The sequence below is a fragment of the Callospermophilus lateralis genome, chromosome 16 (assembly GCF_048772815.1).
Source record: "Callospermophilus lateralis isolate mCalLat2 chromosome 16, mCalLat2.hap1, whole genome shotgun sequence".
Lineage (NCBI taxonomy): Eukaryota > Metazoa > Chordata > Mammalia > Rodentia > Sciuridae > Callospermophilus > Callospermophilus lateralis.
Window position 1 is genome coordinate 66,720,335 of NC_135320.1, and position 25,778 is coordinate 66,746,112.

Below are 25,778 nucleotides of genomic sequence, written 5' to 3' on the forward strand. Positions count from 1 at the left end.
GAATCTTTCCATGCTAAGGTGTAGAAAGTCATGCCCATCTATGACCACAGTTAATGGTGCCATGAAATACATGAGTTCTATAGATTGGAATTTAGATGCCTGCAAACGTTGGGTTAAAGAGATACCAGTGTGCTTACTAAGCAGCCTTGAGGTGCCAGCTGCCTGGAGGATGAAGAATTACTGAGCAAGTGATAAGGCCCCAACCAGGCCAATTTCCCACAGCTTCTCACCTCTTCTTTATTATAAAGAACCCTTCCTAATAATAAATTCCTTCTATGTGTTTCTCTATAAAATAAATGTTGGTGAGCTTTCTTTCTTTGTTAAGATCAGACCCATCAGGTCTTTTCCACCCTGTCAAGCCCCTGTTTTCTGTATATTTCTTGTCTCTTTTGTCTTTATTTCTTATTACTACTTTTTCAGCATTTTATTTCATGCCATTCCACACCTCCATATGATTACTGATTCCTCTCCCTGTGCAGGACACGGTGAGAAACTCTGAGGTTTTTTTTGCCATTTACAGAAAAATTAAAAAAATAGATTATGCACTAAAATGCAAATGGCTGTATAAAATATTATCGATTTTTAAATCAATTTTTATGATGCCAAAGAATATCTCTGAAATTCAGAATTGGGCAAGGGATTCTCTTAACTTTGAAAGAAAAATAAACCACAAGCATTGTATGTGTAGATAGTTTACAATGAATAGTTTAGATTTTTCATTGCAACTCTTCAAGTTATTTTAGTATACCTTAGCATAATTGTCAAGGAAGGCAAGATCTTCTTATTTGACATCTTTAGCCTTTCCCTTCACTTCTTCTCTATAAATTACAAGGTCAGTTGAAAACTATAATGCACAAAAGCACAGATATAGAAAGGGAGTGTATCAACATTCTATATTATGATTTCTGTGCAAGTAAAAACAAGTGAGTAACTATTACCTTGAACTTATTTTTATACTTGAGAAGTTAAACTTTGACAAAACCCACATAATCTTATATTTAAAGAATTCATTTTTTTCATAGTCAAACTAGAAACTAATGTATCAGATCCTTAACTAGTTAGTGGTTAAAGATTATTTTGCCCTTGAGAAGAAACTTTAGAGCTAAAGGAAGTCTAAAAGATAATACTAACAGCCAGTGTAGAAAAACAGACTCCACAAACAGCAGGCAGAAAAATAAAGAAGTATGCTGAGCAGATTGGCAGAAACCTTCTATGAGTCACGAGGATACAAGCTGAAGACTGTAAACTCTTGGAAGGAAGGATAATATCTCATTTAACTCTTTATCTCCTATATCCAGGATCTAGTCAGTGTCTGCTATGTAAGTACACAGGAGGTATTTATGGAGTATATTCGAAAGAAAGGACAGAGACACAGCAATCAAGGTTTAGATGCAGGCATGTTGCAGAGCCTGAAGAGATTTTGTTGGTGTTTCATAATATAATTATAAACTCCATGTACTTGTATGGATTGACAGTGAAAGAGAAAGTAGACAGTCCATGCCAAGGTCTGACTAAAATACAAAATAAAATCATCAGCACCCTTTCATTTATTGCAGATTTTGCTTTACTTTTCTTAAAGACTAAAATTAAAGTTCCCAAACTCTTGCTTAGGTACACATTCAAGGCCCTACAATTATTTTAATTTTTAATGGAAACAGACATCTTTCATGCACTGGGAAAACTACTAGATTGAAGTAGTTTACAGTATCAGCACTAAAACACTGCATTGTTTTCAAATCATTTCTTTTTGAAACTGGATTTTTCTAGTAATTGGTATAATAAAAAGCAAGTACCACATCATTTCACTGTGGGTTATAAAAAAAGAATGATAATGATTAATCTGATCCCCAAGTATGAGAAGTTGGAAAGTATATAAAAGTGTTAAGTTGCTACAATGTAATTTCTTAAGTCCTTTAGATAAAACTACCATGTAAATAAAATTGTTAAATACTTCTTTGGGCCTGGGAACCATGAAAAGATTATATTTTTTGTTGTTATTGTTATTGGAAGTGTGTTTTTGTGCACGCACTCGAGACTGGGTCTTGCTATGTTGCCCAGGCTGCTCTTGAACTCTTGAACTCAACAATCCTCCCACATCAGCCTCCTGAGTACCTGGGACAACAGCTGTATGCCTACACACCACTATGGCAATGTTTTTCTGTCTCCCAGTGGCCACTGGTATAATCCCTCAGGGGGTCTTGGTAGGTATTTGCCAGTCTTGGCCATAAATTTTATGTCTGAAGGTGAAGTTCAAGACACTGAATTTCTATGCAGACATTTTTAAAATAATTACAATAAACTATATTTTTAAGAATTAATAAATTTTTTGTTAGCTGGCAGTCTAAGTCTGGTGGGTCTAGAATAGATCAAGTACCTGTGTATATATTTTAGATAGTCCAAATTGTTAGGTATCATGTAAAAAGCTTTACAAAATTTACAGATTTCTTTCTAGATGGAACTTAAGATCTTTGGGACAGAAAATTAGACTCATTTTCTGGTTGTTTTCTACCTTTCCTACCTTATCTTTTAAAAGTCTGTGTGCCCATGATTATTCCAACCCCTGCCATATGTTAGGTCTCATGAAAAGAGATGCAATATTGAAAGGAGGAATGAGATTCTTCCCAAAGAACATCTCGATATAAAAGAGGGGGGAAAAAAAAGAAAAAGAAGTTACACTAACACATTTTAAATGTGCATGTTGCTATGGAAAATAAAAGTAGACCAATAATATAGACTTTTGGTACTTTAAAACAGCTTAATACTAGAGGTTGATCAGGCATAGACATGCAAAGAATAAGAAAGGGAGCATTCTAGTCAGGAATGCAGCATATAAATTTTCCATGGGTTATAAGCATGATACATTTTGGGAACTGCAATAGTTGAATATGTGTTGTCTATTCAATCTGTGTGTATATACATGTGTGTATAAATGGGAGTTGGAAGTAGGAATGAGGTGGATGAAGATAAAGGATTTATAAGATTAGAGAGCAAACTGAGACTAGGTCACAAATAGCCTTTAATGCTATCTATAAATACTCCTTAAATACAATCCTGACTTTTTAAGATCTGAGTTCCTATCCTTGATATTCATGCTGGAATGATCACATTCTAACTGGTCAGTGACTATTCAAAAGGTGCACGTGTCAAAATTTCTGGCCAATGAAATAGAAGTTGCTAAGCATTTAATTTTAAGTCTTAAAATTTTAATTTTATTTTTTAAAAATATATTTTAGTTGTTGATGTACCTTTATTTTTTATTTATTTATATGTGGTGCTGAGGATCGAACCCAGTGTTTCACACATGCCAGGCAAGTGCTCTGCCACTGAGCCACAGCCCCCAGCCCCTAATTTTAAGAAAAAAATATATAAGGCTTCAGAAAGGAACAAATCTTTGACTTTAGTTCTTCCTCATTCTTCAAATGAAGATTTGATATCTGAAGGAAAACCAGATTTTTTTGTGTTCATGAGACAATCATCACTAGACTCAGAACTTATATGCCACCAAGAATGACAAAGAAAAAGATTTTAAAAAATATAGGCTTGGGCTCCAAGGCTATTACTAAGCAGCAGATGACAAAAAGTAGTTCTTCTAGAGCTCTATTTGGGAAAAATACACTTTTATTTATAAAATTTCATTTGGGAATTCCTTTACCAGAAATAGTTTTTGTAAGTGTGTTTAGAAATACCACTCTGCCTTTAATTTTGGTTTTGTTTGAAAATACATAGCATTTGTAGGATAGGTGCAAATCATGGTCCTGTTTCATCAACTGGAAATGCATCTCATTCTCTTCACTGCTTGACAATTTCCTATTTAGATCTCTACCATCCCACTTGGCACTTCACAATCAGCAATAATATGCCATATTGATTTAGAGCTCTGGGTCAATCCTATGCTCCATACTCATCCTGAAATTCTTTTCTTCTATTCTTTTCCTATATCTGGAACACTTCTATTTATTTTCATAATAAAGTGAAGATGTCATCCTCCCTTGGTGGCCTTTCTGGTTCTTATCCCTCTAGTTCTTAAAGAGTTAAACATCTTTTACTTACTCTGTGTAATATATATATATACATATATATATATACACACACACACACTCACACATATATAATATGTGTATATTTTTAACCATATATATACATATATACATATGTATATGTATATAGATATATATATGTTTATGTATATATATATATATACATATATAAAATTGTACTTATTGCTATGCATTAGGATTTTTATTTCTGTTTTTTTATATAATTAAAAGTCCCTTTTCATCTTTGTAGCTACAGCAATTGGTCTACTGCCTGGCACACTGTATGCATTCAATAAATGTTCATTAAGCAAACTGATTTGTAAAATCTGTAGTCCCAGAGAAGTTTATTATCTACCTTCTTCTTTGGTCTGTAATACTATATATATTGGAAATAGAAACATGAAAATTTATATCTTCAGGTTACTGAGAAAATTACCTAAAATTTTTGTCTAGGCTGGGCACATGCCTGTAATCCCAGTGGCTGAGGCAAGAGGATGGCAGGTCTGAAGCCAGCCTCAGCAATTTAGTGAGCACTGTCTCAAAAAATAAACGGGACACAACTCATTGGTAAAATTCCACTGGATTCAATCCCCAGTGACGCCCCCCAAAAAATCTAATATGAAATCTTCTTAAATCTCAAATAATTATTGATAAAAGGTTATTTTAAATACTATTGAGTTGTTTTAATTTGTAATGCTAGCTTCAAATATCTTATTTTCTATGCCAAAAATGATTTTCCTTTTTTAACCACATGTTCAGAGAATAAAGATAATTGGTCAATAGGACAGAACAAGTTTGGTTTTTTTTTTTTTTTTCCCCAAAGAGTTTACATTCTGTGAAAAGACACAAACTCTTTCAATCAAGGTCCAAATGGAAAGCAAATATCACAATAGACTTTCTCAAGAGAAGAAAGTTAATGCAAGAGATAAGTTATAAAATAATAGAGATGATAAACTTTTAAAAAGCAATGTATTCAGAGTTTAATACAATTGGAAACCAGAGGATGGATTCACTTGGTTTAAAAAAAACACGGCAGTCCTATCCAGTATACTATGCTCAAGAGCTGTAGTCACCCAAAGCAGAGGGTGGGAGGGAAGGAAGGAAGGAGGGAAGGAAGGAAGGAAGGAAGGAAGGAAGGAAGGAAGGAAGGGAGGGAGGGAGGGAAGTTAGTCCTCAATTTTCCATTCTTTATCTGTTTCAGTTTCCCACTACTATCTCTCAATGTCCAAATTCAGACAGAAGCCTGGGAAATTCAGCCTGAGGTATTCATTTCTTCCCTCCTCCATGATAAACAGCAGAGCAGAAGTCTAGGAATGGTTTTAATAGCTATCAGACCAAGGATCAGTATACAATAAACAAATAGAAAAGTTTTAGATGACAAATATTAAAGTAAAAAGGAGTTACATAGTTCTAAATGCCTTGAGTGGTCAGAGAATCACTGGGCAGGTTATGTTCAATCTCACATTTGAATAAGAAGAAGGCATTAGTACAGGAATCTCCCAGAAAGGGCCCAAGTGGAAATGAAACTACGTATGTTTCAAAAGCACCAAAGTGACCAGAACATCTGAATCAAAGTGGTTAGGTGGAAAATGATCCAAAATGAATTCCGCAAAAAAAAAAAAAAAAAAAAAAAAAACCAACAACAACAACCAAGAACAGGTTCTATAAGGACATTTTTTAAAGTACTGATTTTATTCAAAGTGCAAGGGTCAAGTCTTTGGAGGTTTTAAACAGAGAAGTAACATGGTTTGATCCACTTTTAAAAGATCAGTTGGGCTATTTTGCAGTGGTGAATGCATCATAGATGATAATAATAGTAGAAAGGACACTCTTTGGGACAGTTTTATAAAGACTAAGTAAGAAATGATAATGGCTTGAATTAAGTAAGTCTTAATTGAAATGAAGGATATTTACCATATTTAAAATATGCTTTGTAAGTAAAAACAATAAAATTTCTTGATGGATTAGAAATGAGGTAATGCAATTAAGCACAGTTACTAAATCCAAAGGATTTTTTATAAGAAAAATGCTAATTTGAAATACAGCATATATACTTACTCTCTTCTGCTTCTGCATTTCGCTTAACAAATCTCTTCTCTCCCTTCTTTTTCTCATGTTGTTTACACCATAAACATTCTCTTTACACAAACATCTCTTCTCCTTGTGTCTCATTTGCTAATATTTTGTTATTATCATTTCACTTCAACACCAATAATACCTAAAACCATCTCATTACCTAATATAATGAAGATTAGATAACTTTCATATTGTCCACGTCACATAGCATTCCCAATATAAGAAGAATATTCTCATTAGGAAAATTATGTAATCCATTTCCTCATGGAAACATATAGATAATTAAATATGAAAAGTATTCAAATGAAATATGTGAATTTCTGACCTATTTAACCTTTTAAACTTGCATTTAGGATCTCCTTATCATTAATGGTGACATTGGAAGGGAGTTAGTATTTCTTTATATTATAATTTTTTTCAATAGTTGTCATATAAAATCTCATAAAAGAAAATACATACATTATATAACTTTTTATAGATTTAAAATTGCTGTTAGTATGCCCCCAAACATTCCCACATTATCTTGGAAAAAAATACTTATATTACCTACCTACCTATAGCAAAAACTATTCCCTTGATGCAATTTTTTAATATATTTCTAAATACATACATTCTAAAATTTATATTAATAGAATATTGCTATGATTTAAGTTATTTGTGGCCTCAAATTGTTATTTGTATAACTTTTTCATTTATAATATTTTGGCTATAATATTGCAATAATAACTTGTTTTTTCCTTCCAGCAATGAGGATGGCATGAGAATGAAATACACAAGAGAGTGCAGATAAAGGGCTAAGCTTATCAGGAAGCATGCATAGATTCAGTACAAGGGCATGTTATTCATGTTATTTTCGTAGATTGTCTACTTAATTTGAGTATTTCTATAAGTCATATGGCCTAATGTCCTATCAGTTTAGATAACAAAACAGTAAAGTGGCTTTCAAAAATCCATTTCCACTCTTTCTTCTACATATGTATAAAATGTAACATAGATCTATTTATACAGGAGCTAGTTTTTACATGGAAATACTGTACTGAACAATTTGGGCCACAAGCAACTAAAAGGAGCGTGCTTTCATTGCTCTTCATTTTCAGACCTAATATCTTAGGAGCCTTCTCAAAGAGACCTAAACCACCTTTCCATATGGACCAGAATAGCATAGTAAGTCTTAATTGTATTGGTCTTAAAACTAAAGGAAGATATATTCAAATTCAACAGTGTGATTTTCTTAAGCATCTAAAATTGTTTTGGGCTTGTTGAAGAAAATAAATTTCTTATTTTAATTCATAGAATAAATGCCTAGTGTGGCAATAAGAGAAACACAGAAGTAAATATTATGCAAATTAAATGAGCCAAGAGAGTATGGATAATTTATCAGAAAGGAAGTTGAAGAAAAGCCATTGAAGAATGGAAAGGATTCTTAACAGGTAAAGACCAGCAAAATCATATTTGAAGATGAGAGAATAGCATGTACTGTGGTTCTGATAAAAGTGTGAAGGCATTGGAAGAACAATTTACCTGAAAGAACTGGAAAGTTTAAGCAAATAGTAACTTCGTATACATTTCTTTTTAAAAATACACACTATACACCTGAAATGATGTGTGTGCATTCATATGTATGTGTATATGTATATATAAGTATTTTTTTTCTGTAAGAGGCAGGTTGCCATTCTGTAACACAATGTGGTAGAATTGAGAAGATAATGCCAGAAAACTAAGTTTGTACTCTTACAGAAGATCTTAAATAGTAGAATGCAAATGTTTAAGTAAGGGGAAAGAGCACCAAACTGCAAACCACAGCCTGCATTTATTCTTCCTAAATGTGGGAACTTCTGGAGTGTAAATTTATATATTAGTAAACCAGGAGTCTGAATACTCAAAGTGTTTTAATAAATAACAAAATAATAGTATGAGGGTCATTTGAAGCTCATGTATGATGTGTGATGGTGTAAGATATCTGTATTATATTATTAAATTTGAGAAAAAAATGGGAGATATAAGATTTTATCACAGGTAACACAGCAATAATTACATAGTAAGGATGCTTTTCTGAAATAGAAAACTATAGCTGTTGTGCAAATGAGAAGTTTTAAGAGTGTGAAGTAAGACAGAGGTAATGATAATTAAAGATTGCTGATTAATGAGACTAAGAGAGAAGTAATGGGTTTTAAGATGTTGGGAGAGAATAAAGATTTTAATTAAAACTCATTAGGAAAATAATAAAGAGAAGATAAATCAGGTAATCTATTTATTGTACTATTGCTTTGGGTATTTACTAGGCTTTTTTTTTTTTTTTTTTTTTTTTTTGCAGGGTACTGAAGATTGAACCCCCAGGAACCCTCTACTACTGAGCTACATCCCAAGCCCTTTTTATTTTGAGACAGGATACCGCTAAGTTGCCCAGGCCAGCATGTGTGTGTGTGTGTGTGTGTGTGTGTGTGTGTGTGTTATTACTATATATATGTGCCTAGTTAGTACCTAGTTTTAATATTGCCTATATAGTGATAGATAGGTAGGTAAGTGGGTAGGAGGTAGGTAGGTAGGTAGGTAGGTAGATAGATAGATAGACAGACAGACAGACAGACAGACAGATAGATAGATAGATAGATAGAAGTGTTTTAACATTTCCTAGTAACTATCATGTTCTCTGCTGAGGATATGGATATGTCCATGTTTTCATAATCCAAATGAAAATCCAAAATTTAAAGCAAACATTACTTTTGTTCTCAAGGAGAGAATAAATACCTACAAATTCCTATCCTGTTTGATATCTCTTTTGCAGCTTCAAATTTTTCCATTTCCTCAATATTTTCTGCTTCTGATAAAAAGGACAGGTAAAGCATTTCTGCAGAAAAAAAGTCTATGAAAGCTAAAGATTTCACAGGCTGGGCTTCCACAGACATTTGGTTGTAATTTTAAGAGACATTTAAATTTTTAATTTATTTTTCAGCATAGAAGATGCTGCCAGCTTTTATATCTCTTTGGCAGCATTTCCCTCTTTAAAAGCCTGTTATGTTCCACAGGCATTTCAAATTAGAAACAAAGCTTTTAAGACTTCAAAACACAGCTGCTGGGACTCTCACCTTGGAGATTATAACATAAAATGGTAAGCAAAATATAGCAAGTAAGATACCTTAGTTCTTCAAGGATTTTCTTATAGATTTCCTCAATGATTATAAAAATATTGATTTTATGAATAAAAGATTGTTTTTCATCCACTGTCTGTAAGTCATTTAGTTTTATGATGAGTTTGAGGTCATGCTATCCGTTCAGTCATGTGATCAGAGAAATTAATGGAAAAATACTGAAGATGCAGTTGTACTATTTAATTAATTCAATTCATTAAATATATCTAATTTCCTTTATCAATCAGTACAGTAATATATATGAGTCTATTATATCTGATTTCCACTATCTTACAGGTAGAAGAATTTCTCAACAATAATGAAAAAATATTCAAAGTATTCTAATGAAGTTACTCAAAATGCTAGGGAAGAGCCAAATTGCAACTGTTTAGAAAAATAAGAAGGTCTTTAAGTGGGTACTTAAAAGTATGCAGGATGACACAAGTAAAAAAAAAAAAAAAATACTGGGATCGGAGATTCCAGGAGGGGAAAAGAAACAATAAAACCTAGTAAAGAAGTCAGAGAAAATAAGATATATTGAAGGCACACTATGTGGAGTAATTCATCACCACAGCAAATACAAATGGGAGATAAACCTCAAAAGACTGGAGCTATTTTGAGACATTATGGATGACAAAATTGAATAGTTTGTGTATAAGGAAAGCTTAAGTTGGAAAAACACATTATTATAGATGTTAGGTAGAAGACTGATATGGCACCAACATACATATGGATAAGAAGAGGAAGAACCTGTAGCTAGGAAAGCTCACATTACAATGTTCTAAAAACATGTAAAGGGTGAACTAAAATGAAAACCATGGAGTTAGAGATGGAGGGCCGCTGTTCTCACCTGTGAAAAATAAACATCTTAGTATTTGAAATTTATCTTTCTTTGAGGAACAAATTCATAAAGATTTCTACCACACAAGAAAAATGATGAAAGAGTAAATGCTTTGTGATTGTAATCAGTGCTCTAGAGAAATCTTTCAATATATTGGTAAAATAACATGTATTTGAGAATATATATTACTATTTAGAGGTTAAGTTTTAAGAGGTTTTTGTTTTTGTTAAATACATACAAAGTTCTTTTTTCTCTCCTCTGAAATATATGAGTCTACAAATTCTTTAACTGCTGTTTTTTTTTTGTTGTTGTTGTTGTTGTTGTTGTTGTTTTGTTTTATATCAATGATTGAACCCAGGGGCGCTTAACCACTGAGCTACTGCCCCAGCCATTTGTTTGTTTGGTTGGTTTTAAATTTTGACACATGGGTCTCACTAACTTGCTTGGGGCCTTGCTAAATTGCTGAGGCTGATTTGGAACTCAGGATCACTGCCTCAACCTCTTGGGCCACTGGGATTACAGGCATACACTAGCATGCCTGGTTTAACTGCTGTTTATAAAGTGGTGATATTCTTATAGTTGAGGTTGTTCTTAAAGACAATCTAACCCATTCTCCTGCTAAAGATCCCCAATTTACACTTCTACTTGAAGATTTCTTGCTCCAGATATATTTTTAATTGGCATACCTGAAGTAATAATTAGCAATTTTGAAAATACACTGTACTTTATTATGCTTTTGCACAATTCATTTGGTTTGTACCTGGGACATGTAGTAATGCTAAGTAGAAATCCTATAACCAGGCAGATTCAGAATCATCAATCTCAAAAGAATACTTAAAATTACTTAGCAAGGCAAGATTTCAGTCCCAGGCTTGCTCTCCCGTTCTTGGTAACAACTATTTTCCATTTTCCATTTGTTTCTCTCAGTCTTAAACTTGGACTAGGTCACTCTTTTATAGGTTTTAACAACTTGCCATCACAGATGAATAGGTGGCCTAATAAAATAGTTCTGTTGGAACCATGATGAACCAGACAGAAACTACGCAGCCAATGGGGAGCTGCAGTTAATTAGTTCATGTTGTCATGAAATTATGTTGACTTAAGTTGCCAGATACAACCAGGGAATAAAAAAAAAACTCCGTGGAGTGTGTGTGTGTGTGTGTGTGTGTGTGTGTGTGTTTGCACATACACACATGAAAGGTAGACAGAGAGAAAAATACAAATAGAAATACATATAGATATCTCTCTTGGGTTTTAAATGTCAGAACCCATTTTTAAAATGCATACATGCTTAAAACAAACATCTCCAGTCCAGGTAAGGCTGAGTGACTGCCAATTTACTCTCTTTGCAGAAGAGATCTGGCTTCTTTTTATCTCCTCAACTCCTCAACTTTATTTTATTCTTAGCTCTATAACTGAGCTTCATTGATCTTTATTTTCTTGGAATAGCTCATTAAGCCCTTCTTCAATATAACACTTTTCCTTTCCTGCATGCTAGCCATATATAATTTTTCCAATATCAACAGGTGTGATATCTAAAATCAGGTTGGTTTCTGCATTACAACATTTATTATCTTTTATAGGATCTCATTTTTTTACCTTATTTTTTACTTCTGAATACTTACTTCAATTTGTTATTACATCTGCCTAACTTTAAATCCACTGCACTTAAAGGAAATTTAATTAAATTTAAATTTAATTCCCTATATTAATTTTACATTACAACATTGTTAAGTCTATTTTCAATGAACCATTCACATAACTGGCAAATAATGGGTCCAAGTTTTAGTAATAATTTTCCTATCATCTTTTACCATACCAGCTGTTTTGATTAGAGAACTTACATTGTCTCCAGATCTATGATTCCTATTGTGCATACATTATTTCATTTAATCTTCTCCTAAACCAATAAGATAAGTGATTTGATTTCCATTTTGAGATTTTTAAGATACCTCCTTTTGCAAAGGAAGGCAATTCATGTCAAAGATGGGATTTGGATAGTTTGTTGGACTTTTAGACACTGATTAAAGGACAAGATTTGTAGTCCTAACATTATGAGTTCAAATTCGAGTTCCATCAAATTTTTAGAAAGTCAAACAGAGCTTCAGTTTTATCATTTGTAAAATGAAGCTAAAATAACAAGTTTTTACATGATTTTATAAGAAAGGAGGCATGTAAAAAAGAATCACTTAGTAAATTGCATACAATTATGGAGCCTCTAAAGTATAACTATTAATAATTGAATCTGAATTAACTGATTTTAATTGACTTATTTCATTATGAGTAAATTTAACCAGATCTGAGACCTTTTGAATTTCTCTTTGATATATGTCTTCAAACATTATTATCTATTTTAAGTTTGAGAAGTAAAGTTCCATAAATATTTTAGAAAAATACAATTATGTCCATGTTGAAGTAAGATTATAATTTTCTATTTGAAATATAGCAAAAGATAGCCTTAAGTCATCTTGAAAGATCCAGATGACAAAATTTCCACAGATCTATATTCTAAGAGCTATCTTTTGGTTCCTAGAAATATTCTTTAGGGTATGGTTTGTACTTCACATAAACAATATAAAGAAATAACAACTGTAAATAAAAAAATATAAAGGTTTTAAAGTGTTCTTTGGTAGTTAAGTATATTTCATTGTATATTATATACATTCTCTAGGTTGTTGGGAAATGTAATTTCAAATTAATAAAATAAATACTACTTTTAGGATCATATAAAATTAATATTACAAGTTATGATTATTTTTAAAACACACAAATAAGATGTATATGGAATATCTGCTGAAGGATTTCATGTGCATTGCCTCAGTTGGAATTCACCATTGTATGTAATTAATTTTTTACACATCACAGAAGAGGAAATTTGGGCAGACAGGATTGAGCAACATATTCAAGATCAGACAACTAATTTTAAGCAGCAGAATTTGAATGAAAATATATATCTTTATAATATAAATCCCATGATTTTTCACTTACTACATGGCAAGCAATTAATCATTTAATTTCAAAAAGAATGTCCTGATAAAGCAACATATTACTTAACTAGTCACACTAAAATAATGAATGATCAATGGAATCTAGCTGCCACAATTTGAAGTCAGCAGGTTTCCATTTCCATATTATCAGTTATTTTTAAAAAATTAAGTTCAAATAAACTCTGACAAAATAAATTATAAAATAATTTTAAATATTACCTAAAATCTGATCCAAGTCTCTTCCCATTTTCTGGTTCTCCTGGATCTGGACATAAATTGGAAGCTGTTTTAATACCTCCCTCATTTACTGTAGCAGCAAGAAGAAAAAATAAAAACAAAATATTTATGATTAGAAATTAAGAATGATATTAATTTTAAAATTTACACAAAACATATTTTGTTACTATAATCACTATTTTTTACTATCGAAAATTATAATATAATTTTATAGAAAAATAATGAAGTTTTGTAAAAAACTTCTTCCTCTTTTTATGGACCTATCAGAACCTAAATTTAATATTTATATTCAATGACATACTACTCTCTGAATATTAACTCGTTAGTATCTCGCACTTTCTTTTTAATTTCAATCAAATTGCAAGACACATTTCTAGCTTATCAGTGCCAGAGTTTCCATTAATTATTGATAGTACAGAGACCATTACCAGTTATAACACTGTCATTTGAAACTTTGCTGTTTTTTGTTTTTTGTCCATGATTGGGGATTGAACTCAGTGGTTCTCTATCACTGAAATTCATCCCCAGATCTCCTTATATTTTATTTTTGAACAGGATCTCACTAAATTGCCCAGGTTAGCTTCAAACTTGAAATTTCCCTGCCTTGTTCTCCTGAGTAGCTAAGATTCTACTGAAATTCAATGTTAGTGGATACTTTTTGTTTTCAAAGTTGCAATTAAAAATAAGACCATACAGGAAAATTTTAAAGTTATTAACATTTCTGTATTTGGTATATAACAAAATAATTTTGTCTGCCAATATTAAGGTAAAACAATGATGTGGTACAAAGCATGTCATTGAATTATGATATAATTCTAGAAACCAAAATAATGGCTTTACCTTCAAGCAATTTCTATAACTACATTTTACATGACTATTATACAGATTTTCATCAGTTTATTTAGAGAACTCAGTTATTGAAGGCTTTTTTTTTTCAGTGAATTTGGTAACATTGGATGCTTAAATTCCCAGGATATATTTTTTTAATGGGAAGATAATAAAGCCAGATAATTCTGAAATATTTGAGTGATATTGTTTTATAATTCAATCTTATAGTGAACTGGAGAGTAATTTCCATAATTTTGCTCCTTTATTAGTTTGCTCTTTTAAAGAAAACATAGTGCTTAAGGACAAACACCAGAGGAAAATTCCTAAACCTTATAATTGTTCTTGTCTTGCACTCTGGATTAGAACCATCTGTAGATCTTTCTTTAAAGATTAAAAATGCATAGTTCTAGCTCTGGATATTCTAATACAATTAGCTTATAGTAGAAACCTGGGCATCAATTTTTGTTTTTTAATGTAACTTTCAAGATGATTCTAATGTAAAGTTAAAGTTGAGAACCACTGGACTTGTGGATTGTTTAGTTGAAATTGGTCATTGGGTTGACACTAATTCATCAGATAGGAAGACAGCTATCAAATAATAGTCCAGCAGTCATGGTTGTGGTAAAGGTGCCCTCTTCTAATTAGATATAAAATTATTTTTCTAATTTTCACCAACAATATCTTTCTTGCACCTTTACTATATACTCATGGATTCAAATAATGTAATATTTTTATTTTTCTTGGTCCTTTAATTTTTTTTAATTCCTTTTGCCATTTCTGGGGTTTTTGGTCACTGTCTTACCTTAGCTGATTTCACTAATTCAAAGGAACTGGCCCAGAGCCCTTCATATTTTGTATTTCCCTCAATGCTTAAAAACTTACTTCTTTGTCAATGATTTCTAATATAGGATTTTGCATCTTTTCCAAAATTTCCTGCTCCATCAATAGCCATTAAACCATCCCCCAAATTTCCAATTGCTATATCATGTGTCAGCTCAAAATCAAACTAATCACTTTGATACTTTTGTGACAACATTATTATTTATCTTCAATCTATCTTGAATACTAGAAGAGGACCAAACTTCCTAAAACATAGTTATTTTTTGTTTTAATTACTATACAAACCTCCAATGAGTCAACTAGATTTCTACTAAGTTTCTAATACTTCTAAACACATATGTCCTAGTTGTTTGATTAAAACCAACACATAAAAACTGTTTTTAATAAACTAAGCATTTTCTATGGGAAGTATTAACTTTATAATTTTTGAAAAGCTATTGATAATACTGTAGAATGTGTTATTAAAATGTAACTTTCTTTTAGCGAGTGTTGTAGATGATGAAAACAGGTGGCATAACCTAGGTTTAACTACTTTAGTATAATACAATATATAAAATGGATTAAAGATTAATGTGCAAGTGGTTTATATACATTAGAAAAATAAAATTATGAAAAAGTCTTTTTTGTATTTTACAATTTTTGTATCAAAAAGTAAGACCATGTTAAAGATGTGTATATGAATTTGAATGTTAGTACATCCAACTATGTGTCTTCTATATCTATTTTATATTTTAGTTCATTTGATCCTCACAACAATCTTACAGGAAACTACTATTAGAATTTTTCACCTCTTCAAGGCAAGGAAACTGAGGCATTGGGAGGTTAAGAAGTGAGTCAAAATCATTTGCCAAATAATGCCAGAGTCTATATTTAAATCCAGGCTAACCTTTCAGCTCTGAAGACCATCTAAGACAGCTCAGCAAGGCAGAAAATAAAGTCATTTTCTAAAATTCAAAACACTTTTACAAATATTTTCCATTAAAATACAGAGAATATTTATGATTTTCACCACATTTACATAATTAATTTTAATTCTTATGAATTTAATTGTCAGGTTATTTCTATGTGTTTGAAAACATCATTTAAATCACTGATTTTGACATCTGCAATAGAGGACAGCCTTTCCAAATTAAAATACAGGGATAATGAGAGAGCTTCTGTAAGCTACATGTACTAAGTGTCTGTTAGTTGTAAATGTTGAAAATAAAATATAAATTAATATCAAAATGTATGATCTTTCCTTTTCTCTGATGTTTAGCTATTTCAGAATTGCCCCAGGTTAAATGATATCAGACATTCAAACAAGGTTAGTAATCATTGAATCAACTGCTTTCACTATACAATGCCATTGAAATGACAGATAGATTTAACATTTTTATTTCTTTTAATTTGAGTAGTAATTTGCAGAATAGTAAAAAAACATCAATGCTCTTTAAAATTTATACAGATTGTTGTCCCTTGAAAAGGACATCTGCTAGAAGAAAGCCCTTTTTGCTATGGTCTTTAAGAATATTTTTATTAGTAGTAATATTAATGAAATGTGCATCTTTTTCTCCACACACCAGTAAAGAGATGAATGAAATTTATAAGATTTTAAAATTGATGTATTTATTATAATACACAAGTATCTTTTGTTTCAAGAATCTTAATTTTTGTATTATTGTATTGTTATTTTATTATTTAACTTAAACACACTATTAGTCAACATCAAAATATAATATTGTTATTATAAACATGTTTTATAAAGTTTATGATATTATATAGCACACTGAATACATTAAAAATAAAAATAAGTTGACTCTAACTAAATTCACCTCTATATTACCTCTTCTTGCTGCCTACATTGCTACTTTTCTCATGTTTTTATTTAGTTTTTAATATTTATCCTAATTTTTAAAATATTTGCTTTTGTATTTGGTTCTGAACTCAAACATCATGGATGTCAATGATGTTATTTTATACTAATACATTTTTATTCTACAAAAAATTACCTTTTAAATCATTTAGCATCCCAATATACTGTTATATTCTTCAGGGCTAAGGCGACTGTATTTTATTTGCTTCTTAAATTTTATTCTAACATGATTTGCCATGGAGAAACTATGAAATGTATAAATAATAGGAATGAATGAAAGTGTGGATTTGAAATAGGAAAGAAAAACATAACCATTTATAGGAACCTTATAGTTTCTTATCCACTTTAATATCCTAGAAGGGCTTCAGATAAGTAAGCAAAAATACTAGCCAATAAGTTTTTTTTTTTAAATATTTATAATTTCAAAACTATTTTTTTTTCTTGTCAAATTTACAATTTTGAGGATAGGTTGGGCAACTCCTTGTTATTTAGAGTAACAAAGGATGAATGGGGCAATATAGAGTTCTGGTATTAAAGCTGAAATAAAAACTGAATTAGATATTCAAACAACTAAACTATCCTTATCAGCATTACTGAACCTTCCTGAACATTTTGGTCATTCATTTCTCAGTTAAACTGTAAAAAGACAGGCTTTCGCAACTCTGCATTTCAGGTCATCCATGCTTATACTTGCTGATGCCCATGTCAGCAATAAAACCTATTTGGTGTTTAAGGAACATAGACTTTCTTTCTTTTTTTTTAAATTTGAAAGCGAAAAGTCAGATAAAAGTTTTCTTTCTTTTATTTTGTCCTGTGTTAACTAAAGATCAAGAGATGAAAACTTGAATGCTTACTTGATAATAAAAATATAACGATCAAAATTGAAATGATATAGCCATTTGCTATAAACAACCTTATTTTTAAATTCTGTTATTCAATACTTGAGAAACAAACTGTAGTAAAAAAAAAAAAAAAAAAAAATTTAAATAATGATGGCTTGCCAGGCAGGCACAGAAGTGCATTCCTGTAATCCCAGCAGCTTGGGTGCCTGAGGTAGAAAGATCAAAAATTCAAAGTCAGCCTTAGCAAATTAGCTAGACCCTGTCTAAATAAACAAAAACAAAACAACAACAAAAATGGGATGGATATATGACTCAGTAGTTGAGCTCCACTGATTTCAATCCCTGGTACAAAAAATAATAATTATAATAATTGTTGGCTTGCAATTTTGTAACCATAAAAAGTTTTCTATAAATACTTGGTTTGTATTGATGTAGAAATAATTTATATTCAAAAAAAGTAAGGAAAAGCATTTTCTTTTCTTTTTTAACATGAAAAACAAGGAGAAAGGCAAAAATATGAGGTAAATTAAGCATTATTTCCTTCATATGAACTTTCTGTCTGACAATCTTGAAATAAATATTCAGGGGTTGGTTGGTTGGTTTTAGGTAACACAGTAATACAAATAATTTCCTTTTATTTCACCATTAGACTCCATAACAGTGAAATACATATTTCCACTAAGGCAACATACCAATCAGTATAGTTATTCACATCAAATAATACCTTGACAAATCCGAGATAACTTATATTATTGAGTATAGATATACTCAATTTCTCAGAACATCTTGTAGTTGAAAGCATGCAGCACATAAAGTAACACTTGTATAGATAAGTGAGAAAAGGAAAACTAGTCTTATAATTCTAGTTAGAATTCCAAAACAGATATGTGGGTCAGATTAAAATATTGGGAAAATTTTAGTAAACATATTATTTGGTATTATAAACATTTTACTTCCATTTCATATTGACATAATGAAATTTACTATGTTGGAATCATCTGAACTAGCAAATTTTTCTATTTATATTTTTTATTATAGGATATATGTATTTCTTTCCAAAATGTATCAACTGATTTATGTCTGAATCATATTGTAATGTTATTTTCCACAAAATGGACAGTATCAATCTTGAAAATAGGTTTTTACCCTAAAATATATGAAGAAACCATAATTATACAGCTTCATACCTTGAAATAAACTATGTGTGCTTTCCAAACAGATTACTTAATTTGATCAATGATCTCCTATTAATATTTGCTGTTTGGGATTTAGAATTTTCAAGTCTAACTAAAAAATGTAAAGATCAGATATTAAAATTGTGAAACCATAAAATATTTAATAACACAAGAGTTCCTAAGTTTGTTTCTTGATAATTGACATAAAAACTCAATTAATGCCACTTACTATTTATATGTGTAACTCAATAAACACGGGCAAATACCTTTTTGTAATAATTCTAATAAATGGTTTTACTTAAAGAAATCGTTAAAATATTTCACTGGGATTTGGAAATGAAGAAAAATACACTTGAAAATATACCTTTGTTGAAGAATCAACAATAGTGCCATACATAATTTTCAAAAACTTCTCTCATTTTCTATCAACATACTGTTTTTAGAAGTTAGGTACTATAACATAAATGGCTTGTTTCAAAGGTCCAAACATGGATTCAGGTAAATAGGGAAGTGAGGAATTTTTACCAATTACTATTAACTTGTATCACAAACATGTATAACTTTACCAAAATCATTTTCCATGTTGTTTATGGTAATACAGATGTATGCTCTAATTCAATGATTCTTTTAATCTGGGATTATGAGATGGCCATCAGATTATCTAAAAACATGAATTTGTGAAAAAAATGGAATATTTCAGACCATGAGATTTTCAAAGGAGTAACAATTGATATAATTTATTCAAATTAAGAATACATTTTCTTAAATGAAATATGCCTTAGAATTTATTTTGTAGAAATTTAGATGTACTCAAATAAGAATTCCTACAGGAAACCATCAATTTTAGAAATTTTATTCATTTTTATCTCACAACCAGAATTACAAAACTTGACTGTCATCATCAAATGAGGTCAAATATGGAATATATTAAAATATTGAATAAATTTTAGCAAGAACAATTTGAAGTTGGAAAACCCCTGAATTAAAATCCATTAACTCAATAACATTTAAATACATAAAATATAAATAACCATCATGCATGTTATGTAAATATTAATGCAGTTAATTTGGTAAATACACAAATATTTTGATAAAACACACACAAACAACACAAACACCACAAACTTCACTCTTGCACTAGAGAAAGTAACAAAAAAGGAGTACACTCACAGATAGAAAACTTGTTGCTGTTGTCTTTCCCTGGAAACAATTTAAATCCTCTAGATTTAAAATCTATGGCCTTTTTCACTAGTTAAAAAAACAAACAAAAACATGTATCAGGAAATACAATTCAAAAATGAAATTCAAGTTAACAAATTTTGTTAGCATGGAAGTATGCAAGTTTAAAGAAATTGCTTTCTTAAGCCTGTATAGGGTACCCTGAGGAAAATACAAAAAAAAAAAAAAAGTAATATAATCACCTAGTAATATAAGCAGTATAGAATTTTAAATATTCTATAGGGAAAAACCTGCATATACACATAAATATTTTTAAAAACTATCCAAACTTTTACATAAAACCCAAATCTAAGCACTTTATCACAAATCACTTGGATTCACCAAATTGTATGGAATAAATTTAACTAGAAAAGCAAATAATACTGGGACATTAGTATAGCAGAAAGAATTTAATAAACTTGGCTTAAAAATTAAATTAAAAATTTAAATTACCTAAAAATTTAACTTATTTGAAATATTAGGAAAAATTTAAGAAACTGACATAATTGGAAATATTCAAAATACATTTTAATAATTTGGCCACTTATTTCCATTCATTAACATTGCTTTTGACACTATGACTGATACAAAATGTGTGGAAGTGAATCACAAGTATTTGGAATCTTGCACTATTTGAATACTTGCAACTTTCTACTACTTCTAATCTTAGGTATAGAAAATCAATATCTTTAAGATGAGGTATCACATTTTGTACTATATCAAAATAGATATAACTGAATAATCTAAGAAAAAATAAATTCATATTAATCCAGTGGAGTCACCTATAATTTTTTTAAAATTTAATTTTAATATATTAAAATATTCTCCAAGTAATTTGGATTAAAATAACTTTTACTTCATTCTAGTACAAATTGTGTAATTAAGTCTAGATGCTATTGGTTTTAAAAACTGATAATATTTCAGAAGACCATTTAAAATTTTAATTGACACCAAGTGAAATAAAGAATATGTATTTAACTAAAATCTTGTCAATTAAAAATAGTTATACAATCTGACCTAATTAGATATTCCAAACATCAATTATTTTCTTTAAGAAAAGACATAGCATGAACAAGAATATAAGAAATATAATTAATGTAACCAATTATGACATAATTTTTACATAGTGCTTTTTATGGTGAAGGATAATAGCTTTAAATATATGCAATTAAGGCTTGGAATGTGGTTCAGTAGTTAAAAACTCCTGGGTTCAATCCCCAGTACCAAAAAAAATAAAATAAAAATCATGCAATTAGATTTGTTCATGCTTTCAATTTGAATAAAAAGCAAAACTGATCTTTATTTGATAGTTTAAAATCCACATTTCGCTGATTCTAAACTGTCTTTCTACCAACTAGTTCAAATTAAGGATCTCTTATTGATTATGAATATTTTTGTGATTTTTTTCTTCTTGTTAGTACCTCCAAAGGTAGAAAGGTAGAGATGGGGCCTGATGGCTTATTGGGACATGTATTTATGAATTATCTATGCATGCTATATAGATTAATAGAGGAACATGAAAACTGGAGTAGAATTTAAGACTCCTGATCTTTGGCAATTATTAGTTGAGTGATTTGCAAAAGACCTCCATTTCTTCTCTTAAAATAGAAAGGTAAAACTAGACAACCTCTTCACCTCTTTATGGTTCAGAGATTGTCTGTGACTCTTATTTATAGTGAAGAATGACTATTGCTCTCTCAAGTGATGCTCTTTGTGATGATTCTCCACTCACACCTCCATGATAACTTAAAGCATAATTCTTCTGAAGTATTCAAATACTCTAAATATAGTTTGGCCACTTTAAAAATCTCCTGCTGCCTCAAATTGCTTTTCTTTTATTTTCTATTTTTCTAAATAATTAGCATTTTTATTTCTATGGCAGAAGTCTAGATTTTTCCATTCTAAACATGAATTATAAGAAGGAATCTATGTCTATTTTTCTCTGTATTGTACAATTTGACTTTTTAAGTATTACAAATTAGTCTGAAGATTTCATGATAGTTTTAACTCAAATCATAAATTATACAAAAGAATCTTTTTAAAATGATGACGTTGTACAACCAAAGGCAAAAGTTGTATAATATTATATAGGTTAAAGATTTCACTGTTGTAAATAATGTTTAAAGAGTATATGTGTGGAATGGAGAAGTATGTATTTGAACAGAAGGACAGGTTTGTGTGAATGTTTATATCTAATCTGAATTACTTGGTTGCGGTAAGGGACAATACCTGAACACGAAAACAAGTGAATGCTTCTAGCCAAAAGAACATCAACTTGGATCAGTAATTTTAAATATTTTTTTTCTGGCTGTAACAGGATGTTTATTTTTTTCTTTTAAAAAGCATCTATATATCAAATTATTCTTTTTTAAATCTACATTTTTTAAAGAAAAAACTATAATAACTGTAATATAAATAAAGAAGATGAAGGGTAGAAAAACATCCATTTTAGGACATAAAAGGTTGTGAGTATAAATTAAAATTAAAATTTAATTTAAATGCAAAATTTAAATTCACACAAATTTCACAATGTAAGTAAACAAATACTTTAGAACATTTTATAATTTTTTATAGAAAGAACACATATATATTTATGAAAAAATCGAAGGGTTTGATAGTCTTTTGATTATAAGATCTTGTCCTATATCTTTTATAAAAGATTTTATATCACATTTGTGCCATAAAAATGTAAATAAATCTAATGTCACCAAGGAGTGTTTCTAGTGACCAAAGTTAACTTTTAAAAAACCTGACTTCTTAAAACTTATGTTATTTCAATAAGAAGCATGTAAAATTTATTAATACAAAAGAGAGTCAATGTTGAAATGCATTATGATGTTATATATACATTAAGAAAATGGTAAAAGACTGTGTGTTATTTGTGGCAATTCCCTGCACTGTTCAGTAAGCTCCTCAAGGGCAGAAAAAATAATCTTGCTCATATTGTGCCGGTGATGAATAAATGTATGCAATATTTCTAGTGCTGGTCATTTAAGGATATTTTGTTGAGAGAATTTCCTTTATTAATTTTGAATTAGGAAAGGTGAATAAGTAAAAGACTGAATACATTACAAACTGATCATTTGTAAAGGAATGTTTAAATACATAAAAACTATGTATGCTCTAATAAATTAGAAAGCCTTAAATGTAAGACCTATAGGCTTATGCATAAAGATCCATTTCCTTTGTTTTCTTATGTATTTATAAGCCAAATTCTTTTTATCACTTTCGCTTGTTTTTATAACTTTTTGTTGTTTTTGTTTAACTCTTTTTTCCCCTATATAATAAAAGTATGTTTTAATATGTAAAATGTTGGGCAGAAAGGAACAATATGAGAGCAATCAAATCCATCCTTGTTTATTTAAAAAAACACCTTTGTTTCTGTAACTTTCATTTGATCAGTTTTAATTCATTATAATGGATTATTGCATTATGGTATCTTCAAGTGAGCTACTGTTCTGTTATCCTCAAAATCAATTTGAATTCTAAACTACCTTTAAAAACATATTCAAAGAAAGTGATGTTTAAGATTTATTTAGCCTTGCTTTCATGTTAATCAGCTGAAGTCCTTATTCAAAATGAATTAAATAACTCCTATTACAAAAAGTAAACATATATCTATAGAAGTGAAAACAACCTTGATTTTTTTTCTAAATTTTTTTTAAATAAATAAATATCATCTGACTTTATTTTTTATTAGAGAATCCTGAGTAGTGTAAATTAAGACTATGAGGTATAGTGGGAGGCAATAGATTAGGATGCAGTTGGATTAGTTTTGGTGTTTACTTTTATTGTTAGAAAACTAAGCATATTATATAGATGTGATAGATGGAATTCAAACATCAGCTGCAAGTTTGGAAAAGATAACCTTTAAGTGGTCTTTTATCACAGAGCTTCTATAACATAATCACAAAATATCTCCTGCCTTCATGTTCTTTATTGAAATTTGATGGTTTTTTTTGGTCTTTTATCACAGAGCTTCTATAACATAATCACAAAATATCTCCTGCCTTCATGTTCTTTATTGAAATTTGATGGTTTTTTCACAACATAATCTCAAAAGTTAAATATTTATAATTTATAATTCCGTTTGTTGGCATTCATATACATAACAAAAATATAAATTTGGAGAACATTTATCTTTGAAAACAAACACATATGATTAGTATTACTAAAACACTTTTATCAAGTGGAAATAATTTACATTCGAGTTTCTGTGGCATTCTAGGAGACAGTACCATTATGTACTATGTGCCATTAAAAAATCCTGAAACTACTCTCAGTTTCTACTTATGTTATATTAAAATATAATAATTAAGGTAAAATGAATGTAACATTCTAATTCTGGACCTTTCAAGTTTATAGTATTTATTTTGACAATAAAATATTCTGGAAGTGGTCATGGCTGCATTATAAACATATGATTCTACAGATTATGATGATTCTTGATATAAAAAAGAATTTCTCATGAGCAAGCAATTGGTATCTACTGATTTAGAGGGGTTATTTCTGCTTTAGTTTAACATTTATTTTCAAATGTTCAATAATGTCTTTATCTTCCTCTTTTGTACAACCATTTGATATGGTATCTACTTTTTATTTTGTAATTTCTACTTATTATTTTAAGTTAATTATAATCTTAACATTGTATTCAATGAATAGAAAATATGAATAAAAATTAATTTCCTGCAATTTTTTGTATATTCAAAGTAATTGACATGTGTTTTGATTTTGAGAAGATGGCACATCTTAACATTTATATTGATATTGAGAAATATGGTCACTGACTACTAATTGTATTACAGATTAAACAATGTTATTTATTACATTTCTTTCCCTAGAGTAGGAAGTGACAGACCTGTTTTCTAGTCCTGTAAACATGAAATATATTTGTTAACTTCTCCATTCAGATCTAGAAGTTTCATTTGTTTAGCCTTAACTATTTTGAAAGAAAATTCGGACCTAAGAAAGACAGGCAAATGTCATTAGAACCCTCAATTCTAGACTGGAGATTAAAATGTATTCAGAGGTTATTAAAGTAATTATCTGTGTTAAGAGTCCAGGTTTTGTTCATTTGTTTGTTTTAAGGTAAGTATTGGCTCATACAAATGATGACATTTAACATTTTTTGAACATCCCATATTAGCTGAACAAAACACTTAGAATATGTTTAGTATGGGGGCTTCTATTGATGACTTCTTCTATAGAATCCTTAGAAGAGGAAAAACTGAGAAATTATATTGATGTCAGAGTAAAAGCTGGGTGATATTCCTGCATTTTCTGTTTTTCCAATTTTCATTTAATTTTTACCACTGGATTAATAATACAAACTTCTGAGAAAATAATATTTTTTATAAATGTTGTTATAGTCCAATTTTTAAAGGTGATTAGAAGTATGCTGCAATTATATTATGTTTCTGGAGTATATAGGAAGAAAGTATAATAGAAAATTCAACAGCATACTATCAAGTAATTCAAGTGAAAAATATTTTATAACAATGTTAAAAAATAAATGAAGATAAAATCTACATCAAGGGAAATAATAATGGCCACCACTTGATGACAAAAGCAGTGATGCAACTAAATGCATTCAAAAGTACAGAAAACTTCATTTAGAAAAGAATATAAAATAGGGATTTGTGAGATCTAAAACATTTTCAAATTCAAAATAATAGAATTTCTGTATTCTAAAATATATAAGTGAATTAAACAAT

At 29.8% G+C, this 25,778-nt stretch overlaps 1 protein-coding gene across 3 annotated transcripts in view; it reads right to left on the reverse strand.

The window, feature by feature from the left end:
- Nucleotides 1-25,778, reverse strand: part of Csmd3 (CUB and Sushi multiple domains 3) — a 1,108,856-nt gene that overhangs the window by 670,358 nt on the left and 412,720 nt on the right. For 2 of the 3 annotated variants that reach the window (XM_076835403.2, XM_076835402.2), the window contains 2 exons: nt 20,017-20,094; nt 13,289-13,376 (listed from right to left, as the gene is read on the reverse strand). In XM_076835403.2, coding sequence (XP_076691518.2) covers nt 13,289-13,376; nt 20,017-20,094 — 166 coding nt within the window. The remainder of the gene's footprint in view (nt 1-13,288; nt 13,377-20,016; nt 20,095-25,778) is intronic. The other variant, XM_076835404.2, reaches the window with a different exon arrangement.